The sequence below is a fragment of the Dromaius novaehollandiae genome, chromosome 1, assembly GCF_036370855.1.
Source record: "Dromaius novaehollandiae isolate bDroNov1 chromosome 1, bDroNov1.hap1, whole genome shotgun sequence".
NCBI lineage: Eukaryota > Metazoa > Chordata > Aves > Casuariiformes > Dromaiidae > Dromaius > Dromaius novaehollandiae.
The window spans coordinates 88,342,962-88,363,462 of NC_088098.1; the positions used below are offsets into that span (position 1 = coordinate 88,342,962).

Consider the following 20,501-nt stretch of genomic DNA (forward strand, 5'->3'; position numbering starts at 1 on the left):
TTTTTCAAGATATGGTTCCTGCTGTGTATACAGCATTTTCAAATGATTTATAAATGTGTTGAATAGCATGTGCCCAAGCATTCGTCTCTGTAGGATCCCACTAGCGACTTCCCTTAATGAAACTGGCCATTTATACTTATCCCATTTCCTGTTTTTTAACCAATTATTCATCCAGGTGGAGATGGTTTCTTATTATCCTCTGGCAGCTTGGTTTTCTCAAGAGCCTTTTTTGAGGGATGTTCTCATGTACCCTCAGGGTATGTTCTCTGTCCACATGCTTGTTGACTCTTTGAAAAGACTCTAACACTGAAGCTACAACCTGACTTCCCTTTAAAAGAAGTATTTTGACTTTTCCTCAGTTCATTCAATGTAAAACTATCCTCTGATTTATTCTGCTGATTGGGCAAGCAGTGTTTTGCAAACACTAGTGCTTTGCCTCACTGTGATAGACTTGGTGTTTGGTCAGAGTATGGTTGTTTTCTAAAGCTCGCAAAAGAATGCGGGAAGGATGCAGTCTGGCTGTGCAATCTCTCTTGACTGCTTACACTGTTGATGCCATACACAGAGACAACTATAGCTGGCTGAAGAACAGTTTTTGAACGTTATTACTATTTTGTCAAATTGTCGCAAGCATGCCCGTGCAGACCAAAACTTTGCCATGAGCAGCCGTCATCTTCTGTTTTTCTTTTAATGATCCAGTATTCTCACTGAATGCTTCTCACCCAGTCCGTATTAATTTGTTTACTATATATTTAGATCAGTGGTTCTTAGTGGCTTTTTTACATGTTTCTGAACTAATGGTGTTAAGTAAATCAGATGTAATTTGGAAGATTGAAAATTCTGACTTTAAATTATTGTAATGAAATGCACAAATGCAAAGTGGAATTAGAAGTACACACTTTATTTCTGTAATTTGCCTTATAGAACAGTAAGTACATGTCTACTTCAAAGGATGAGGAAGGATTTAAGTCATGTTAGGGTATAACGCTCAGAATCATATCGAGAATATTTTTCTCCCTCTCTAATAGCATCCTCTCCTGTTTTTCTCTTATGAACTAGATGGTTTACTCTGGGAAAAGAATATGTTTCAGTTTCCTGTTGGGAATCCTTGGACTTGTGTTAGTTTTGATTTTGGAATTATTTAGGTTGAAGGACTGCTATTCCTGCATTGAAACTTGTTTCCCATCATTTAGAATTAAGGGTAGAGGAGGCAAAAAGGAAATGAAATTAAGGCTATGCAATCTATTTTGGGCTGTGTTAAAATTTTAAGTAAACAGGCATGACAACTAAATAAGGATTAGCATACTGAGCTTGAAAACTAAGACAGGTAAGGGCAGTACCATGGGCATGCCAACAAAACTGGATGCAGGCACGAGTACACTTTGCTGTCATCTGAAGCCAATTATCAGGGAGCTCCAATTGAGAATCTGTGCAACCATGTGAGTGCAGCATTGTGCTTGTGGCTAATACTTTGCTTTCCATCAGATTGTTCATTTGAACTTTGCATCATTCTGATAAGGTTATTGGGCTTCCAAACTGAAATGAATTCCTCTTCAGTTGTCTTAGGGAAAATTCAGAGTGTGGTTTGGACCTAAATGCGTAGGGATGGCCCAAGCTTTTGCTCTTCTGAAGATGGAAAAACTTACGTGACTTCATGGCTGTTAGGTGTGCCTTTTTATGATGCTATTCCTACTGCCTAGCTGGCAAAGAAAAAAATTTGCTTAGAGTTATCTGTAAGAAATTATGTCTTTACTGTCTTGGAAGATCAGTACTTAGAGTGCTTCATAAAGTTTCTCCAACTCAGGTTGCACAACCATACTGTAACTCGAATCTTGATAATATTTTGCTCTCTTATTTACTGTCTAATACCAGCCTTGCCTTGGGTGCTGCTAGGTTTAGCTGACTGCTGTGTGTATTTGGATTTTGTGTGCTTCTGATCCATCATTCACAGATAGTCTTTTCTTTTGAGTCGTCCTCTTCCCGATCTGTAGGTCTGTATTTTTGTTTAGTTGTCACTGGCTTGTGTGTAACTGGTTGCTTTGCCATCACCATTCATTTCTCAGTAATTTTTCTTGCCTCCCTTCTGCTAACCTCTGTCCTCTTGTATTCCTCCTTTGTGTTCATTTTAACTCCTCTCTCCTCTCCTTTGTTCCTTCCTGGTCTGTAGCTCATGCTAATCTTTTTCCCCTCATGTTGCTGCCTTTCAGTTATCACTAGATTTCATCCTTCCACTGATTCGGATCCTAGTCTGCTTCAGCATTAATCTTAATTATGTCTGCACACAATCCAATCCTTCCTCCTCCTGTCTACAATAATTCAGTTTGGTTTTTATACTTGAAAAGAAAATAATAGAAGAAATATAAAGGGGATGAATGGAGAGAAACTTAGAAAATTGAAAGAGGCTGGTACTAATATGCCAAGGCCTTTTCAAATTTAGTTTTGAGCACATTCAGGCTTTGTACTAGAGAGACTGCATTCAACTGTCGCTTGTCTGAAATCTGAATAAAACTGAAGGACCTGGTAGGGTTTGGTTGGAGAACAAAGTGAAGCATAATCAAGTGAAGAGCAGAGCAAAGAAAGCTTTAGTGTAGTATAAATCCTTAGACAACATTTTAAAATTTGTAGGGTGTTAAGGGCACACTTAGGTATTTAAACAGTAATTTGATTAATATCTACTTGTAGGTTCACATTTTAATAGATTAAAAGAAAAAAGACTAGAATATACTTCACAGTTCTTCACTCATTCTTTTCTCATTTATAAAATTAAGCATTGTAACTGATTATTTAATGTTATTTATATGCTAAGATACTTCTAGGATCTGGTACGAAAGATTAGGAACTCCTTTTTTGTTGCCTATTGTCAGCAATTTAACAGAACTAATATTGTGTTCTGATTTTTTAATTGGTCTAAGATGTTGTAGGTAATTGGTTTCTTCATAGATGCTTAAAGGCTTACTTGTATTTTATAGCTGGGCTGAAATTGTACGTTGCATTTTTGTATGAAATGTATTGTTTCATCAAATAATTTTGAGCCATTTGTTTTCATGGTGGAATTAAACTCTGTTGTTCAATAGTTTAATTCATTTCCTTAAACATTATCTTGCTCCTTGTAGGTTATTAAGATATTTTATAGGTGGTATTGTTCAATATTGGCAGCTTTATTGACAGAGCCTCATTACAGATAAAGAACACTGAGGTGATAATTGTTTGCTTTTAATTTTCATGTTGTCCATTTTTCTACCAAGTCTGTAATTGTGTATCACATTAAGAAATACTCTTGCTGCAGCAAGAAAACTTGAATTCTTTGTACCTTTTTAGGTAGAAATTGGTGTATTTTCTCTAGATCAGTAAGGTCTTGCTCAGTCTACGTGTTTCAGCCATTCTTAAGCTGGCTAGGCCAGAATGTCAATAATAAGAATATTCATTTTCTTAGACTTTAATAACTGTACATTTAATGTCAGGCTGAGTTTTCCAAGGAAACATTTTCACGCCATTGCTAAAGATTAAAACAGTTGAGTATGTGAAAAATAATAACTCTAATCTTTTCAGCTCGAAGTGTACCGGTGTGTACTACTCTGAGGAGGTTTTAGATTTTGTCTTTTGTTTCTGGAATCACCGAAACTGAATAGTGAGGATGTGCTCTGGGACTTGGGCACATACCCATCATCAGGTTACTCTGGTGGTAGTGCTAGTCCTCTCCAAATGCTAGGTGCTGATGATGGGCTGCCTGAGCAGAAATTTAACTGGAACCTTGAGTTGGCCCCTCAAGGCTTCGGTCCTCTTAGATTCCCTTTGAAGAGTGATTCCCACAATTAGACATGTTGGTAATCAAAGTCTGCAATTCTGCTCCAGCAGAGGATTCTGTTTGTGGTAGGTGATGCCTATCTAGGGCCCTGCAAAATCAAGAACTGGATAAGGGTTGCCATGTTACCTGTACTATTTCTGCCACACAAGGGCTGTTTGGATCTTACAGTTTTGTCCATCAGTAGGATCATCCCATTGGTCCTGCTGTTTTGAAAGTGAAAGTATTTTCCTTTCATCCAGATCTCAGGTCTCTACACATGACTAACTAGGTTCTGGCTATCTAATGCTTATGAAGAGAAACTGGCTTTCTATGGTGTAAAATAGATTATTTCCATAGCAAGGATGCCTTGATATGGAAATCTTTCCTATTTGTATAATACAGAAGCGGTTTTCTTCAGTAATAGCCCAAATGCTCTTACTATATCCAACTAATCTTTCTTCCTCCAGTAATTTTGCCAGTTTCTCCAGCTCTCCTGTAAGTAGTGGTATCTGTAAGTTGTCCTTGTAAACAAGGATAAGAGTCTCTAATAGATTCCTGTGTGTTTTTGTCACTGCATTAGAAATATTAAAATCCTAAGTTGATTGTAAAGGAACTGACGAGCATCCCACTTTTGGGTCTGCTGTCTTTTCTGCCAGCTAATAAAACATTTCCTTTCGGTCACTGTGTAAGATAGAATGGTTAGGAGGGTTATATGTATGTACTACACCTACTGTGTATGATTTTCCCTAGAGATTGAGTTAATTTTTCCATGTTGGCAGATTTCCTTGGATTGTGTTGTTGCAGTCCCGATTTGACGTACAGTGCATTTTGAAAATGAGATATTCACTTGAATTGCATTTGTTCTGTTCAAATCTGGGCATCTATGTTCTACCTAATTGGAGATTTTTGTGTCAAAGTCATGGTGTGGATCCACACCCTGCCTTTCATTAGTCCTCGGTGCAAGCTTTTGCATCAGACGCAAACTTTCATACAGAGCTCCTGTATCAGTCTTCAAACAGATTCCAAGCCATTCCTCTTGTGTTAGATTATAGGAAAAGAGAGGCTGAAAGGGAAAGAAAAAATGATTACTTTCTATAGTTGTAGTTCTTTGAAATCTGTTGGCCTTACAAATTCCACTTTTGCCTTCTCTTCTGAGCCTGGTCTCCTGCTCAGCCCTCAACTGGGGTAATGAGATCCCCTGTGGAAGTGTTACTCAGAAGTAGTAATGAGACTTGTGTGTGGTACACACCCATTGAAGAAAGGAGACTGTGTGGGTGACATCTTTAATAATCAAAGTTTCTGTGAAGTACATATTTAATGATTACTTTTCAGCTCAGAGTGCAAGACTTAACTGACATACAGTTTAATTTGTCATCTTCTTCCTTACTTAATGTCGCTGTGCATCTCAGAGCTTTGCAGTCTTTTCTGATCCTAACTGATCTAGGTTACTTCACGTATTTTCTTTACTACCTCACTGCTCAGTCTCTTCTGCTTCCACAGAATAAATTCAGTAAGCAATCCTATAGCCAGTATCATACTTTGTGAATCTCAATTCTTAACTTTATAATGAAAATGGGCTATTTATTCTTTTCATATTCCTTTTTGTCATGGAACACATGACAAAGATTTTTCTCCCTATACTTTAGTAGTCTCTTGTGAGATTTTAAAAAGGTATAAATAAACCAGTTCTTCATCCAGCACTTTGAATATGTCAAAGAATTGTAGATAGAAAGGCCATTTTTCGTTCAGTGACCTGCTGTTTATGTATAGTCATAAGATTTGCTAGATAATCCAGTCGGTGTAGAGAATGCATTTGCTATCAAATGAAGAAATTATTTGTCTAATCTCAGGAGACTGAAGTCTGCCTAAATATAAATCTGACACTTAATATTTTGCAGTCCTTTGGAATAATACTCTTGCTTAATGAGAGAGTGCATGATTTTGTTAATAGTTTAGCTATTTCACACTTAAATTCCTTCCATTAGCTCATGATGGATGTTCTGTTTTATTTAGAAAAACGAGTATTGCATTCATTAGGCAAACTTCATTAAGTTTGGAACTCAGTCAACTAGAACTGTAATTAGATGGAGGAGAAACTTCCTAATCTGACACTTGCAAAATGGAGCCCTTTTGGAATTGGTCATTATCTTCTTCAACATGACCAACTGAGCCTTTGTACTGAACAGAGGCAGCTCCTGGGAGGAGTGCCTTCAGGCAGAAGGGTTATTTTCTACTGTAATTTGTTTAATTGTTTTATAGCCTTTTTTACTACAATGAGACATCTGTTCTCTTCTCTATCCTGACAAATAATAGTTCAGATTGGTTTAGGTGGTCATAAGCTGTGTTTACTACTCCGAGCTCTTATCTCATTGTTTACAGTTACTTCATTACCTTTCAAAGCACACCTTGAGTGATTTAAGTCCATGAAGACTATCCTCTTATCCTTTAAGGCAAAATTTATGGAACTTAGCATGGCTATGAAATGAAAATACAAAGCCTGTTATGAATAGAAAATGATTTCTCTTTTTAACTTTAGACTGAATGGTTTGAATCAACAACAGGCGGGGGGGGGGAAGTATTAGCTGTCTATCCATTGTAGTCTGTTGTTTTCCCAATAGCATTAAGTGCAGCTCTAATGCAGGGCAGTGATCTTCAAACATGTATGGTTTCTTCCTGTTTCAAATTTCAGATGCTGCCTTGCTGGCTGTTCAATCCATTTTAAGATGAAAGAAGGCAGCTATAGCAGCATCATTGCCTATTCTGGTTAGGTTGTGAACCTCTGAAGAAAAGGTCAGCAGAGGTTGTTTGTATTTAGGGACAAATTAAGAGTGACTTCCCCTCCACACAGACAGTCCTACAAGAAAGAAGCTGAGAGCGAGTAATACCCTTTGAATCTCTCACCCAACCTTGTGTAGCCCACAAATGGTTGTGCCTCTCTTGAAACATGGGGCAACCAATGTGTTATGCCTCTCATCCTCTGGGTTGCCGTATGTCCGACTCTACCCTTTATTCTTGTAGGCATGAGACTTCTGGGAATAGGGATTCTGTATTAGACTTTTTCCTCCTTTATGGGAAGACTTCATTTGCTTTGTGCTGCCTGATGAAGGCTAAAGAAAGAAGATTGGGTAGACAATCTGTTACAATATATCGACTGTCATCTCTTGACCTTTTGGAAATCTGTTCAGCTCAGCAGGTTTAAAAAACAAAGACTGCTCTTCTGAGTCTTCCACAAGGAAGAGGTGTTGGTGTGCAATATAGGATTAGTTTTCATATGTTTAAGGAAAAAATGCCCAAACTGCTGTGAAATAGCAGCATATCTATGAATAAGAAAGAAGAAAAAAAAATTATGCTTTGGTATACAAATGCTATTCTAAGGAGTCCATTGTAAGAAACAGCTCTTACACAGAATATAGCAAGTATAACCATAGTGTGATCTCCATCTCAGAAACAGGCAACTGTCACTGCTCAGGGCAAAGGCAGATGTGAACAAAAGGGGCTTTGCTCAGTAATGTTTTGTTGAATATTTATGCATCTGTGAAAGGTAAAGATGAGGTGAGTTCCTCACATAAAAGATGTGAGGAACTGAAACGCAAAAAATAAGCACGACGAAGAGCTTGAACAAATTATGGGAATGTGGGCCAGACGAAAGTTAGGGTATGAAGGTACACCTATACTTGATTCTTTGGGGTGAAAAATACTGTGCAGGTGTATTTCGTTTTGTCAGATTGAATTAACTTATTCCTGTGGCTGAAAACAACAATGTTGGATCTTGCCTGAAACAAGTTGCCAGCCAAACCCTATTAGGGACCACTAGCTTAGATGGGAGTTGTGTGTGTGTGGAGTTGAGGGTTGGCTAAAAAGGACTTAAAACTGTGACAATGAAATCCAGCCTCCTGTCTGTATTTGTTGAAGTCAAATTCCATTGCTTTTCTTTATTTGATGCCATGGTGCATATTTATATATAATCAGCACAAATATCTCCCTAAAAGACACAGGTATTAACACTTGTTAAATTAAAAAGATGAGAAACATTAATAAAAATAATCTTAAGATTTTGGAAAATAACTACAGAGGAAAATGGAAGGGCAGTGTCAAAAACACTGATGGTGTTACTAATATATTGAATCAAAAGCACCTATGTTCAGAGAAGTCAGAATAAAGTTTCTTTGCAACCTTGATTCTGTCTCTAGTGCCTGTGTGCTGTGATAATTTAATTATTTGATCAATTAACGTTTCAGACTTAAGCCAGTTCTTTACCAAAAAAAAAAAAAAGTCTGCAATTTGATTTTTACATCTCTCAAATGGTAATTGCCTTTCTTAGGTAACACCTTGGTCACATTAAATTCTTTTGATTATATTGCTAGTTATCAAACTCTCATGAGCCTGAGAAGAAAGCAGCCCTAAGGGGAAGCTGAGAAGATGTGATTTTTAAAAAAAATCTTTTTTCCCCCATTGAAACAACCACATTGGGGAAGAGCCAGAGTGGTTTTTTGTTTTTCTTCTTCAGTTCTGTGAAAAAATCACTTGCTTTTCTTTTCCTTGGGATGGGTTTATATGGCAAGAAAAACTTAATTGGCAGAGCAGGTTGCTGTCTTTTGAAACACATGATGTGTTGGTGATAGTGACAAATTCTTCTTCGTTAAGAATATGCACTTAGAATTCAAAATAATTCATCTTTACCTCAACCATAATTGTAGACAGATCATTAAATATAGTTGCCTTCCAAAATGACATATAACCCTGGAGTACTTTTTGCATGTCGAAGAGTGATACTGAAATGTTAGATGCTTGTAGTCATTATGGACAATACAAAACTTCTTACTGCAGTTTTTTGATACAGGCATCCTCTTATGCCTCTTGCACTTTCAATTGTCTTAATAAATCAATGTTTTCCGACAGCCAATAATGAGTCACTGGAGTGCCTTGCTCCTTCTGTCAGGAGCAATATGTGTAATAGGAAGCCAAAGAGACTATGCAGTGACTCCCTCATATCATTTCATCACCCTGAGATACGTTAGGAAACCGTGGTGGTTTTGGTAGGTCTTGTGGAGAGCTCTGAGTTCAAGCTGCTCTGACTTTTTGGCTCTCAATCTCTGACTGTGTGCACCTATTGGAGTTATGACATGGCAAATTATCATGGGCTTTTGCGCTTTCATGGCTCTTCTTTCATGTTTCTGTGCAGAGAATGACATAAAAAAAGATGATGTAAATTTGTATTTTTCAAGATGCTTCCTGCAGGGCTGGAAAGTAGATATTCCTGTGTCCAATACATTGCTGTAGTCACTGCTGGGCACTTGAATGTTTGCTTCTGAGATCTAGAAAAGTATGGATGATAGTATAGTGGTGCCTGAACTTTTTTTTTTCCACGAGGCGGGCATGAACCCATTCCTGTACAATGTACTCTTCTCCCCCTGTGCCCATTATAGAATATGTGAGCTTCCTGATGTGGTTATGGCTGCACTCAGGCTTAAATGTTCTTATTTTTTGAAACTGTTACAAGGCAACTGTTACAAATTTCAGAATTCCGAAAGCTCCCTATTGATCCAAACACCTTGTGTTGTGGTCTGCTTTCCATATTTTTTAAGTGACAAATTAGAGGTTAACTGACATGTCATGCATATGAAAAGGTAGGAAGTAGGTGGCTATTGTAGTTCTAATTCAAGTAGTGGTCCACTTCTGCACAAACAATGGGATTCAGCACTTCCGTGTAAATTTTAGTATGTCCTTCCAAACCTTACCATACTTACGCACCACAATGAATCCATTTTCTGAGAATTATAAATATGCCTGGTGGTCAGTTTGCTAAAGCATATGTATTCTATTTAATCGTAGCAAATGTAGCATGTCCTGACATGTGCTTGAATATTCTTAACGAACAAAATAGACTTAAGGCTTTTCATATCTAGTTCAAATTCTTTAAAAACAATGCACCCCTATTTTTGAAGAAATTGGTTACTTTGTTATAAAAACTGTTGTGTTTAGTTTTTATTATTCAGGGAATGAATCCCTGAAAATGGAATTAAGCTTCCATGTAAGTATCAGTAATTTAAGGGTTTAAGAGAATTACAGTTGAGGTGGTAAGTTAATTCAGTTACTGTTATTCTTGAGGAGGGAAGGAAAAAGAAAACTCTAAACATGTAAAACTCAGAAATGTGTGAGTGAAAACAACCTAACAGCAGGACTGTCTCCCTTGTACAAACCAATGAGATGCTCATCAGTCAGCTAAATTGCTGCTGTTTCAAGTGAATGGCATTTTAGGGTCAAGCATCACTGGTTTTTATTTGGCTTAAGATGCTACACTTTACGTGTTGATAGTTCAGGAATTCATGAGTGCATTGCAGAGCCCCTGCGATAGGTAAAGTGAGCATCTTGGGGCTGAGACTTTATCAATGAGGCCAAGCCAGGGCATCCCTGCTCATTAGCTCCTATAGTAAATGTTGGGAAATATTAGACATTACTCCAAATACTGATCACTTTATCTTGCGTATGTCACGCTTTTCTGTCCTCAAATCCCTAATAGCCTCTTGAAGCTGCATGTCTTTCTATCTTTCTTTTATGTCAAAGTGGAGTTGCTCATGTTCAGGTTTGGAGAGCAGATGAGAAGGATTTTTCCATCTTTAGTGTCCTTCTCTCCCCAGAATCCAAATGATAGCAGTGTGCTGAAGCTTTAAAAGAGAAGTGAGATCCTCTTATGTAGCTGCTAATTCCTTGCTCATTTTGACTGTTTGTCTCTATAGTAACTCTGCTTTGTTACTGCTTGGGTTATTTTCTCTTGCTTTTGATGTTTAAGAAAAATAATAAAATAGTCACTTGTAATAGAAATCTTTTTTTTCCCCCCCTCACTCCCTTTAGGAAACTCACAAATGGGTGCTACCATAGTAGATGCATTAGATACTCTTTATATCATGGGGCTTCATGATGAATTCAGAGAAGGACAAGAGTGGATTGACAAAAATCTTGATTTCAGCGTGGTGAGTAGAACTTGTCCTAATTTTTCTCTAGTCTTTTCACCATGTTCCTCCTGAAGGGAGATGAAAGAGGGCTTTCAGCTGGAGCTTAAAAAGCTTATTCAAAGTATCAGAAGTTCAGGTGTAAACTTTCAGTTTATCGAAGTTCTTTATGTTTAGAACTTTCTGTACTTTGAAAAAGAACTTTCACGCTCTTCAATTATAGAGATATGTCTGTATATTGTATTTTCAGAGTACAAACTATTATTGGATAATGGAAGAAAAGGGAAGTGGTCCATTAGAAACAACAGTGCCTCTACAGAAGAAATGAATACAAAGTAAAGTCTGATTAAAAAAAAATCAGGCTTTAACAGCTGATAGTAGCAGCAAATAATGGGGTTATGAAAGACATTTTTTCCCAAACCATGGTGTATAAATTACTTAACATTACAATCCAGGTGTTTTCTTCCCCCATGGTATTAAGATATTTTAACAGTAAGCCAGAATGCCATTTGAGTGTCCTTCGTTTGCCAGCAGGTTCAAAATCAATAAGAAGAATTTTCCAGCTGGTTATACACTGTCTGACATTTGGACATTCTTCTTGTATACAGAGTTCATTAATGTTAAATAGAAGAAATGACTCTGTTTTGTTCTTATTAGGGCTCTTTGTACTAATTTGGGGAATATTTCATAAACTGTGTGACAGAATTTGTGTTTCAATCCTTGGACTTGCCCTATGGCTCCAAGAAGATTTTTACACTTCGTAATGCACAAAGTGAAACTTTGGTGTGCAGCAGGAGCTGAACAGATACTTATTTTTGTTCTTATATTAAATCCTGCATTTCAGAAAGAATTTTGTTTCATACATTGACTATCTGGCAAACACTACAGAAATTCTACTCTCTGCTCCCCCTCCTTCCCCCCAATACTGCCAGATAATTATACAGTCTAAATCTGAAGACTCTACATATGTCAGAGACAGTGTAGGCATAATGGTATCATTGTGACTATGGACTAAATTGCTTCCTAGTTTTTTTCTGAACTAAGGCAATCTCAATATAAATTTGCAGATTTAATCCTGTGTTTGTTGAAAAAAAATTACATGAACCACTGGGCTTAAACTATAGCTTCCCATGTATCAAAAACATTTCTGAAGGTTAATGAGTTGTCTTATTTATATGACCCTTGTATTGTTCAAAGTAGAAACAAACTTTTCTTAAGAATTGTTCTTAAAGTAAAGTTACTGTTCCTTTGGATAATTTCACTGAGAAGTAGAAGTCATTGGTTTCACTATACATTTTTGCTTGTGTTGTTTATGTCTGTAATAGGTATTAAATGGAATCACACATTGCATTGTTGATATTTTGTACATGTGAATAACAATACATCTTTCACTAAAATCGTATTTTTTAGATATTTCAAACTTTAGCCTTCTAAGCATAAGCAGTATTTAACATTTAAAATGTTCACATAATCTCTCCGAGATAAGTAGTGTGTACTTTTGGGATATGTGCAAAATGCCAGAAACAGCTACTAGTGCCACAGAAAATACAGTGTGGAAGGGAAGATGCTGGTAAATATCATGTTAGCTGTGTGCTAACTGCTAGAACAGCTTGTACAGTGTAAATTCTAGTGACTTTTCTGGGTAAAAGGAAAGTATGCCTTATCTCAAAAGCCTTTATTAAAATATACATTTCTGTGTTTAACGGGTTGAATGAATAGAAGTTTATGGGAGAGACAGATGGGGTATATGCAGGCAAAGGAATGAATGGGGGTCAGTAGGACGCAGAAAGGTGATAAAACTGGCTAGCGTCTCTTAATTTTCCATAGCAGGTTAAATGAACCCGAATGTACTAGTGAATTTAGCCCAAATATATTAAAATGGAGGGAGGCAGCAATATGTTTTATGCTTTTGAGTTTCTCAGTGGTTTGCAGTACATATTGTCATAATGTTAAATATATGAAGGCTATTCCCAGTTGGAGACTACATTAAAATGGAGCTGAATTTGAGATTATACATGGGTAAGTCAGGGTAAGAAAGCACATTACAGGAATTCTCTAATTATGCTTCTACTGTTTTAAACACAGAAAATTCACAAGTATAGTTAAATATAAGAAAAAGCAAGATGTGCTGAGTTATGGGAATGTACAGTCTTTGCCTTCTCTCCTACTATCTCCCAAAGAACTTGCAATTTGTAGTGGTAACATAATTGGAGAGCAGAAGAAAAACTGATTTGATTTTTAAAAATCAGTTTAATTTCACACTAGAGGCACTACTCACTGTCATGAAGACGTACACAGGAATACCAGTATGGATCTAGATAGTGGCATGGTGCAACCCCCCTCCCCCCCCCCCCCCCAACATGCCTCTTGGCTTTGGATATGTACTTTCCTCTGCCTTGTGATTTTTTTGTTCTTTGATTAGGGAACTTGTTAAATATTTACTTTTTAAATTTTTCTTCTTCCAGAATTCCGAAGTGTCTGTTTTTGAGGTCAATATTCGCTTCATTGGTGGTCTTTTGGCAGCATACTACCTTTCAGGACAAGAGGTAAGGAAAGTGGAAGGTGTCTGTGAGATTTCATGTAGTCTAGCAAATAAAGGTTGCATACAAAAAATTTTTTAGAATCTTGGTTTCTCTACAGTTTGCAAACTAATTTTACAATCTTGTTTCTGTGCAGCTCTAAGCTAATTGTAAACCCTTCACTAGAACTTTGAAATGCCTCATTCATCAAGGTGTTTTCAGATGATGTCCACTTCAGTCTGAAATGTCAAGTCCCTAGGTTTTAGTGCCAACAGTAACTCAGTTTATCTACAAAAGTAGAAATAATAGTTTTGTCATTTGTCCTTCAAGGCTGCAGGTTTGCTTCACAAAAGTTTCAGAAAATCTTCTTACCATTTTCTCAGGGACAAATTGAGAAATATCAGGTCAAGTTCATCCCAGTTTTGAAACTCCTGTTAAAAGGTCTTGAGGATTAATATTTCTGAGTTGTTATCCAAATGCATGCTTATATTGAAAGGGTGCATATACCCAAACACTTGCAATCCTGGACTACTTTGGTTTAGTAGTATCATTGCTGTGGCTTCCTGCCCCATTTCCTCTTATACTTTAACAAGGATGGAACCTGACCCAGCCTACAGATTAAATCATAGCTTTTCTCATGTCTTAACAGTTAGCTGTCTTTTGGTTGATCTGTTGCCCATGTCTTTGATTTTGTTAATTTATTTTGATCCTTTTTTTTGGTGGCCCTTCTGTAGTCCTCTATCTAAAACATTAGGCTTTCAGCCATATTTCCTGGGTTTGATTCTTTTCCAGGTGTCCATACTTCTTGTCTCTTTTGGTTTAGGGAAGGACCACACGCCTGTCCACAAGTTCTCAGAGATTATACCAGAACCCTGAAAGGAACCAGGAGAAACTCCATATTTGTTATCATTGTAATTCTTTGGAATCATCCTGGGACTCATGAATTTTCTCTTGTGGAAGTATCTTATATTTGGAAATACAGCACAGCATAGCAGAGCACAAATCCATTGCTTATCTTGAAAGAAATTGTTCATTCACTTTTCATCAAGTATTGCTGCTTCACCACCTTTACTGTCCACACTCTCCAAGCTCCACCCTGTCCATATTAAGATCAGCAGCAAGCAGTCCTTTCTACTGCACTAATTTACATGGTCTGTTGTAGGAGGCCTGAAGGAAAGGAAAAGAACAGAATTCTGCTGCTCCATCTCCTTTGTAGCAACCTAAGTGCTGAGCTTGTGTTCATGGCAGCGAGTCTTTCTGTGCCTACAGTTTGTCAAGCTTGATCTTGCACCAGAGTTTCCTGGGAGCTCAGTAAGGGTTTTACCCTCAGAGTGGCCCTATTCCCCAGAGTCAGCCTTTTAATTCTGATCACGTTAAGTACTGTGTGATCACTGAAGCCTTCAAGCATTGGGTAGAACAGTCCCACATCGTCTTTTCAGATATGAACATTGATCCTGTCTCTGGATAACTTGAACTGGAGTGCGCTTCTTGGAGTTAGCTAATGTGAATATGAAAAACCCCAGTGGGGGAACAAAGATTACTTATCAGTTACTGCATTTGTTTGTATGGATCAATACTATACCTGCGCACAAGCACAGTATCAAGAACTTTTTTCCCTAGTATGTGGATGAGTGCAGCCATGCTTTGCCTGGACTTGTAGGGCTGAATATATCCCCTTTCAGTTGCTTCTAAGTGTTCAGTGAGGTCAGAGCGAGCTCCTTTGCTTAAAGAGTTTTCATCAAAATGTTTTGCTTCCTTCCATCTTAGAAGGCTTTTACCCTCCATCTTCTCTGAATGTTGACTACAGGGCTGACTCTTTTGCCTTTTAAAAATATTTTTATGGCATCAGGCTCTCCAGTGGACCTTTAACACTTCATGACTTATGGCGGAAGATTATTCCTGTCATGTGACCTTATTTACAATCTTTATTTTCGAAGAGAAGAGCTCGTCAACGAGTGTTTAGAGTGCCTTTCTTTCACATAGTGTGGCAGACGGGATTGCTTTTGTTACCTGAGAGATTAATTCATTTGCCAGTTTGGATGACTTCTGTGCAATTTGTCAGCATGGATAAGATAAGCAAGGAAGTCTGAGACTTTTCAGTGGCTGAGCCCAGAAGAGAGAGACCTGCCTCTGATGAAAACTCTTAGAGTCAGTCATTTCCTAGTTAAACTGTTGGATCTGTTTGAGATGTGGTATTTCCAGTCTGGTCTTCTCTGTGCTGTCCCCCAGAAAGAAAGGTATTCATTGGCTGTGGCTTGGGGCATGTGTCATTTCTTTTGTACTGCAGTAATACATGTGAGGAGGCACTTCTTAGCCACTGTTAAAACAAACAAGTCTGATCTCAAGCACTTGGATATTTTGACCACTCAGGTCATGAATATGCACATGTGCATATGCATATGTGCATCGGAGGACGTCCCTACCTATTGGTAGGTATCCTTCCTTTGTTCGTCAAACAGTCATTTAGTTGCTCATTTTCTCTTCTCATCCCTTCCTGATGTTCCATACACCATCTCCCTTTCCTCAAACGTCTCTTTCTCTAAGATTTGCTAGATCTTGGTTTAGGAGTCTGTCACATTCATTTCCATATTTTTGTATAGCTTGTTTGGTATATTGAAAAGTAGGTCATGTACATAGAATAGGCCTCTTGGAATTGATTCCGCTTTTTTGCCTTTAACTTGCATAAAAACTGCTTAGGTCAGCAATGGAGAGTTACTGCTGCTTGACTGTTATAAAACCTGTTCTTATTTCCTTTTGATTCTTACCACTTAGTGCTGATAAAGATGCTGAACTGACAGCCTTAAAAGAAAGTGCCCAAGGCCTAACTTTGGTTGTGACAGTTCACATTTAAGTGGCCACATTTGGAGAACTTGTTAATCAGCACGCTTTGTCTATGTGCTTTTGCCCTTTGTATGGAGAGGATAATTGTACTTGATAGGATTTTGTCTGATTATGATTCATCATGCTAGATATTGATCATGGTTTAAAAGCCACCTAGCTATTAGTTTAGGTAGAGTTGTCCTGCTTACTGCTGTTTTTAGAAATATGTTAATTTTTTCATTATTTATTTTCTTAGAATAGCGTAACTCTTTCTCCATGGTATATTTCAGTTGTCATGTTACTGGTATTTCTTAGAAGAGTATCAGCTATGATCAGGCTTTTTTTTAATGGTGGGAGAGCTGGTTAAAGAGGATGGCAAAATTTAACAACCTTCACAATAAGATTGTATTGCCGTCCCTTCTTTCAGTAAGAGTTCTCTTGCGCTCACTCACTGCAGTGGATGGGAAAATAATGAAATATATTTCCTTTACAACAAGAAATGTTGCTGTTTTAGCAACTGGCAGCTTGGTTTAAAATTCCATGGGCTTGTCCGGTCCATTGTAGAGTCACAAGCCTTTCTTTTTTTTATCTGACATGTGACCCTTCCAAAGGCTTGAACAGCCCAACCTGTTACACTTGGGAATTTCTGCTGGACTTCCTTGGGCAAGGAGCGTGTGAACTATATATATGTATGTGAACTCAAACTATAGTTTGAGTGTGTGTTTTCAAGTCCACTTGGCCAAATGGTTTGGTTTGTATTGCCTTACTATACCATTCCATTGATGTAGAGGAACAAAGTTGTTTCTCTGTCTAGCTGGCAATTCTCCTGGTTTGGTAAAATCACCATCTTCCTCTAAGGTGCTTTATGAACCAAAGAAAAGTGGAACATGACTGTGAAACTTGGCACAGTAGGAAATCTGCCCATGCGTTTTATTTCAGTCTCCTCAAGTTGGATGAAAACTGAAGGCTTCTGGTGGCCGAGGTAGTAGGTCTGCAATCTGGGAGGCTCTAGTTTAAATCTTCTGTGCAACAAGAAATTCTTCCTGTCTGACTGTGGACAGGCCATTCGGCCTTTGGCTAGATGTATATTATCAGATCCAAGAGTGTGCCTTTCTTGACCCAGCTACTAAATAGGAATGCGATCCAGATCTGTTACTGCTTTTGAGACTTTCTTCATTTTGAAGTTTTGAGTCCGTGGCTTTTCTCCAAGGTACATTATTAAAATATATAATGATTAAATGCTAAAATAGCGAAATGTATACTTTTTTATTATACTGTCAAACCAAAGAGAGACAGTGACTTCTTAAAAAAGCATAAGAAAAAAGTGTGACAAGCTCCTTAGGATGCTTTAGGTCCAGGCAGCTCTGGTATTTTTCTGTATGCCAGAAATTTCTTCTCATTTGCCACTGATAAATTAGCTACCAGTATGAAGTGTTTACTCCACTGATCTTTATTCCTCATTCAGCTGTATGTTAACAGGCATACATAGTACCCTATTTCTGAATAGAAATTACAAAATTTCTTGTGTCTACTCTGACTTAGGAGCCACTTATTAAGTGTTTTTGGAGGTAACAGGATTCAAGAGTGTTGCTTAGTAGGAAGTGGCTGGGAGTCATATTGTAAGAACTAGGCACTCCTTTTCTCCACCCCAGATTACAATAGAATGGATAACATTTTAACAGTTTGTGTTTTGATCAAAGAGGAAACATGATCTTGCAGTTAAATTATAAATTATCCACCTTCTGAGCTCCCAGGCACCATTGTGCTTCTTCTTCACTAGCTGTCAAATGGGGTTAACATGGCCTAATTAACATATCAGGGTAAAATATGCAGTGATCTCTTATGCAGCCTGAGCCAGGCTTTTCTCAGTAGTTCCTTTAACAATCTTTTAACTTTCAGAAGAACTAGACAAGGTCTTCATTATGCTTGAAGAGGGCTTGTGATATAGCTGATAATGTGATGGAAATAACTAGAAAAGGAATGTTCCATATGCCTGCTTTGGAGTAAAGATTAAATATGTCAGCTTGGGATCAAAGTCAGCCCTACATGGTTTAAAAGACAAAACAAAACAACTTTTTTGGTCACAGTATTAAAGCTGCAAGTATTTTTCCTTTCTCTCTTACACTGTCCTGGCAAATATTTCATTTTTTGCCTTTAGTTTATGCATCCATGGTTTTTTTAATAGTTTTGAATGATGCTCACTAAGGAGTTATTTAGCATTTTCCCTAGAACAGTATGTTCCTTTATGTTTATTCCAAGACTATTCCCTAGACTTATTGTATAAGAGTGGTTTGTGTTCTTTATGGTTATCTTTAACTTTTTATCCTACAATAATAGAATATCTTTATATCATTCTATTGTGAGTAATAATGTAAGGATAGAAATGCTTAATGAAACAGAGTATCATGTATATACAGAGATCGGAACAAGATAAAGCACTACATTTCACAAAAAAAGGATGCCTGTACAAGTCACTTTTGTTACTGGATTGTTACTTTTATTGCTGGATTGGAACTGGCTGGTCACGCGTTTTTTAAAATTCTCCTGGCTTACTTTGTTATCTGGAAATCAGTCGTGTTAAATAACTGGTTTCTCAGGGTGTGGTTCTGGGATTTTTGTCTGTCGTGGTGTCTGGCTGATTCTCTGCTTTGAGACTGCCTTGTTTGATATCACACTTACATTGATTGCTTATTTCTTCTCTTGATAATATGAAGTTTTTCTCTTCACTGTGTATATTGGTGTCAGTAAGTTCTTCTTTCAAAACAAATGAATTATGTGGTTGGTCTTTATTGGATATGTGATTGATCATTTGTTCTTCCCCTTCTTTAAGCCACATTTGTGTCTTTGGATCTGTTTGGGTATCAGGGTAGCTGATACTGATTTCCAAGGGAGGACAGGAGAGCTGCTTTGTAAAATCACTGCCTGTCCAAAAGACTGTCAACTCCTGGCGCAAAAAAGCAACAAGCAAGCAAGCGGTAAGAGTGAAGGTCACCAAGTAGAGAAGAGCTGGCTGACCTTTCTGTGTTAATGTTGAAGCTATGAAGCTCACCAAGAGACCGTAGCTATACGCTATAGTAGAAGTTACAAAATAGATCCATGAAGATCGTGCCTGAATATCAAATCTATGAGAGTAGGCTACCAGGAAACCAGGAATTAAAATGTCCCCAAGGCCTAGGACAGTAAAAGGGCTGTTGTCAAAAGCTGGTGTAGGGTACCACACTGGAATCTTCAGCAGAAAGGGGTTTTTCTCATGGTGGGCTGAGTTGGATGGTCCAAGAGCTACCATTTCCATTATGCTGTCCCCACACTTGGTTAGGAGAGGAGTGATAAACACAAAAAAGACATCATAGACCAAAAGAGCAAGTAGAAACAAGCTGCAGTTCTTCATCCTGGGTATGTGGACTGTTTTTAGTTCATGAAGGCAGATAGAGATTCCTAGAGCATCTTGCAGGATCCAGGCCCATTGATCCTCATTTCTGAAGACCATCCAAAAGACAGCAGTGAAGATGCTGAACCCTGCTAAGAGCAATTTCTTCACTTCTAAGCATTTGTGAAAATGCTGTAAATAAACTTTATGCTCTCCAAATGGGAGTTTGTTCAAGGCAGGGGATAGACAGCTGTAGAGACCGAGAGATGCATATAGGCAGAATAATCCTATCATTAAACACACTACATGATCATAAAAGCAGTAAAGCATGAGTAACAAAAAGGAGGATGTTGCTATGCTTCCACAGATAAAGGGGATATCAGGGTTGATTGTTACATGTTCGAAATATTCTCTTTTTTTACAACTGCATTTGATGTATTGCTGTCTTTTCTTCTCTGTGGCTCCTGCCCAGTAGCCTCCAGTGCTGACTGTACCCACTGCCAGAATGAACATGATACCCATACTACACCCCAAATCTCTGCCCAGCTTCTTGAAAAATAGGTAAATGAAGTCCATATCATTGAGCAAATCTACAGGAATAGTAAACTCTTCACAGTGACCCCAATCATGGGAATGCTTGTTGCCCCCTGGAAAGGTTACTAGGGCATCTCCCCTGAGGGTTAATAGCCCTTGAGTCCCATTTATTCCCTGGAGCCTGGAGTTCTCAAAGAAGTTGCAGTCACCCTTTCTCCCTGAGGCAGTTCCAGTGGTCAGGCCCCCGCCGTCACTGTCATCCTCACCAAAGGAGGAAGGAAGACAACACAAGGCTGAGAAGGTGAAGCTCTGATTCAGCTGGAGCCAGTGAGGTTGGTTATCCTTGGGCTTGAGGAAGTGTGCCCAGTGAGAAGGGGCTAGGAAGCAGTAGTCTCCTCCCTTCATGGGGATAACTTTGACGAGTCTAGTTTGATGAGCCAGCATTTGCAGAAAAAACAGGAGGAGCAGGTGGGGTAGAAGCAGTGCCACTATCTTCTGGGTATGCTGCATACTGTATGACCTTTTCT

The 20,501-nt window shown here is 38.1% G+C and overlaps 2 protein-coding genes across 2 annotated transcripts in view; one reads left to right on the plus strand and one right to left on the minus strand.

Moving 5' to 3' along the window:
- Positions 1-20,501, plus strand: part of MAN1A2 (mannosidase alpha class 1A member 2) — a 155,008-nt gene that overhangs the window by 60,262 nt on the left and 74,245 nt on the right. Inside the window, exons 4-5 of the mRNA XM_026104860.2 lie at positions 10,637-10,755; positions 13,200-13,280. Coding sequence (XP_025960645.1) covers positions 10,637-10,755; positions 13,200-13,280 — 200 coding nt within the window. The remainder of the gene's footprint in view (positions 1-10,636; positions 10,756-13,199; positions 13,281-20,501) is intronic.
- LOC112985910 (signal peptide peptidase-like 2B) lies at positions 18,667-20,379 on the minus strand. Its single transcript, XM_064505365.1, has one exon. It carries the CDS (start codon positions 20,377-20,379, stop codon positions 18,667-18,669), a length of 1,713 nt encoding a protein of 570 aa, XP_064361435.1.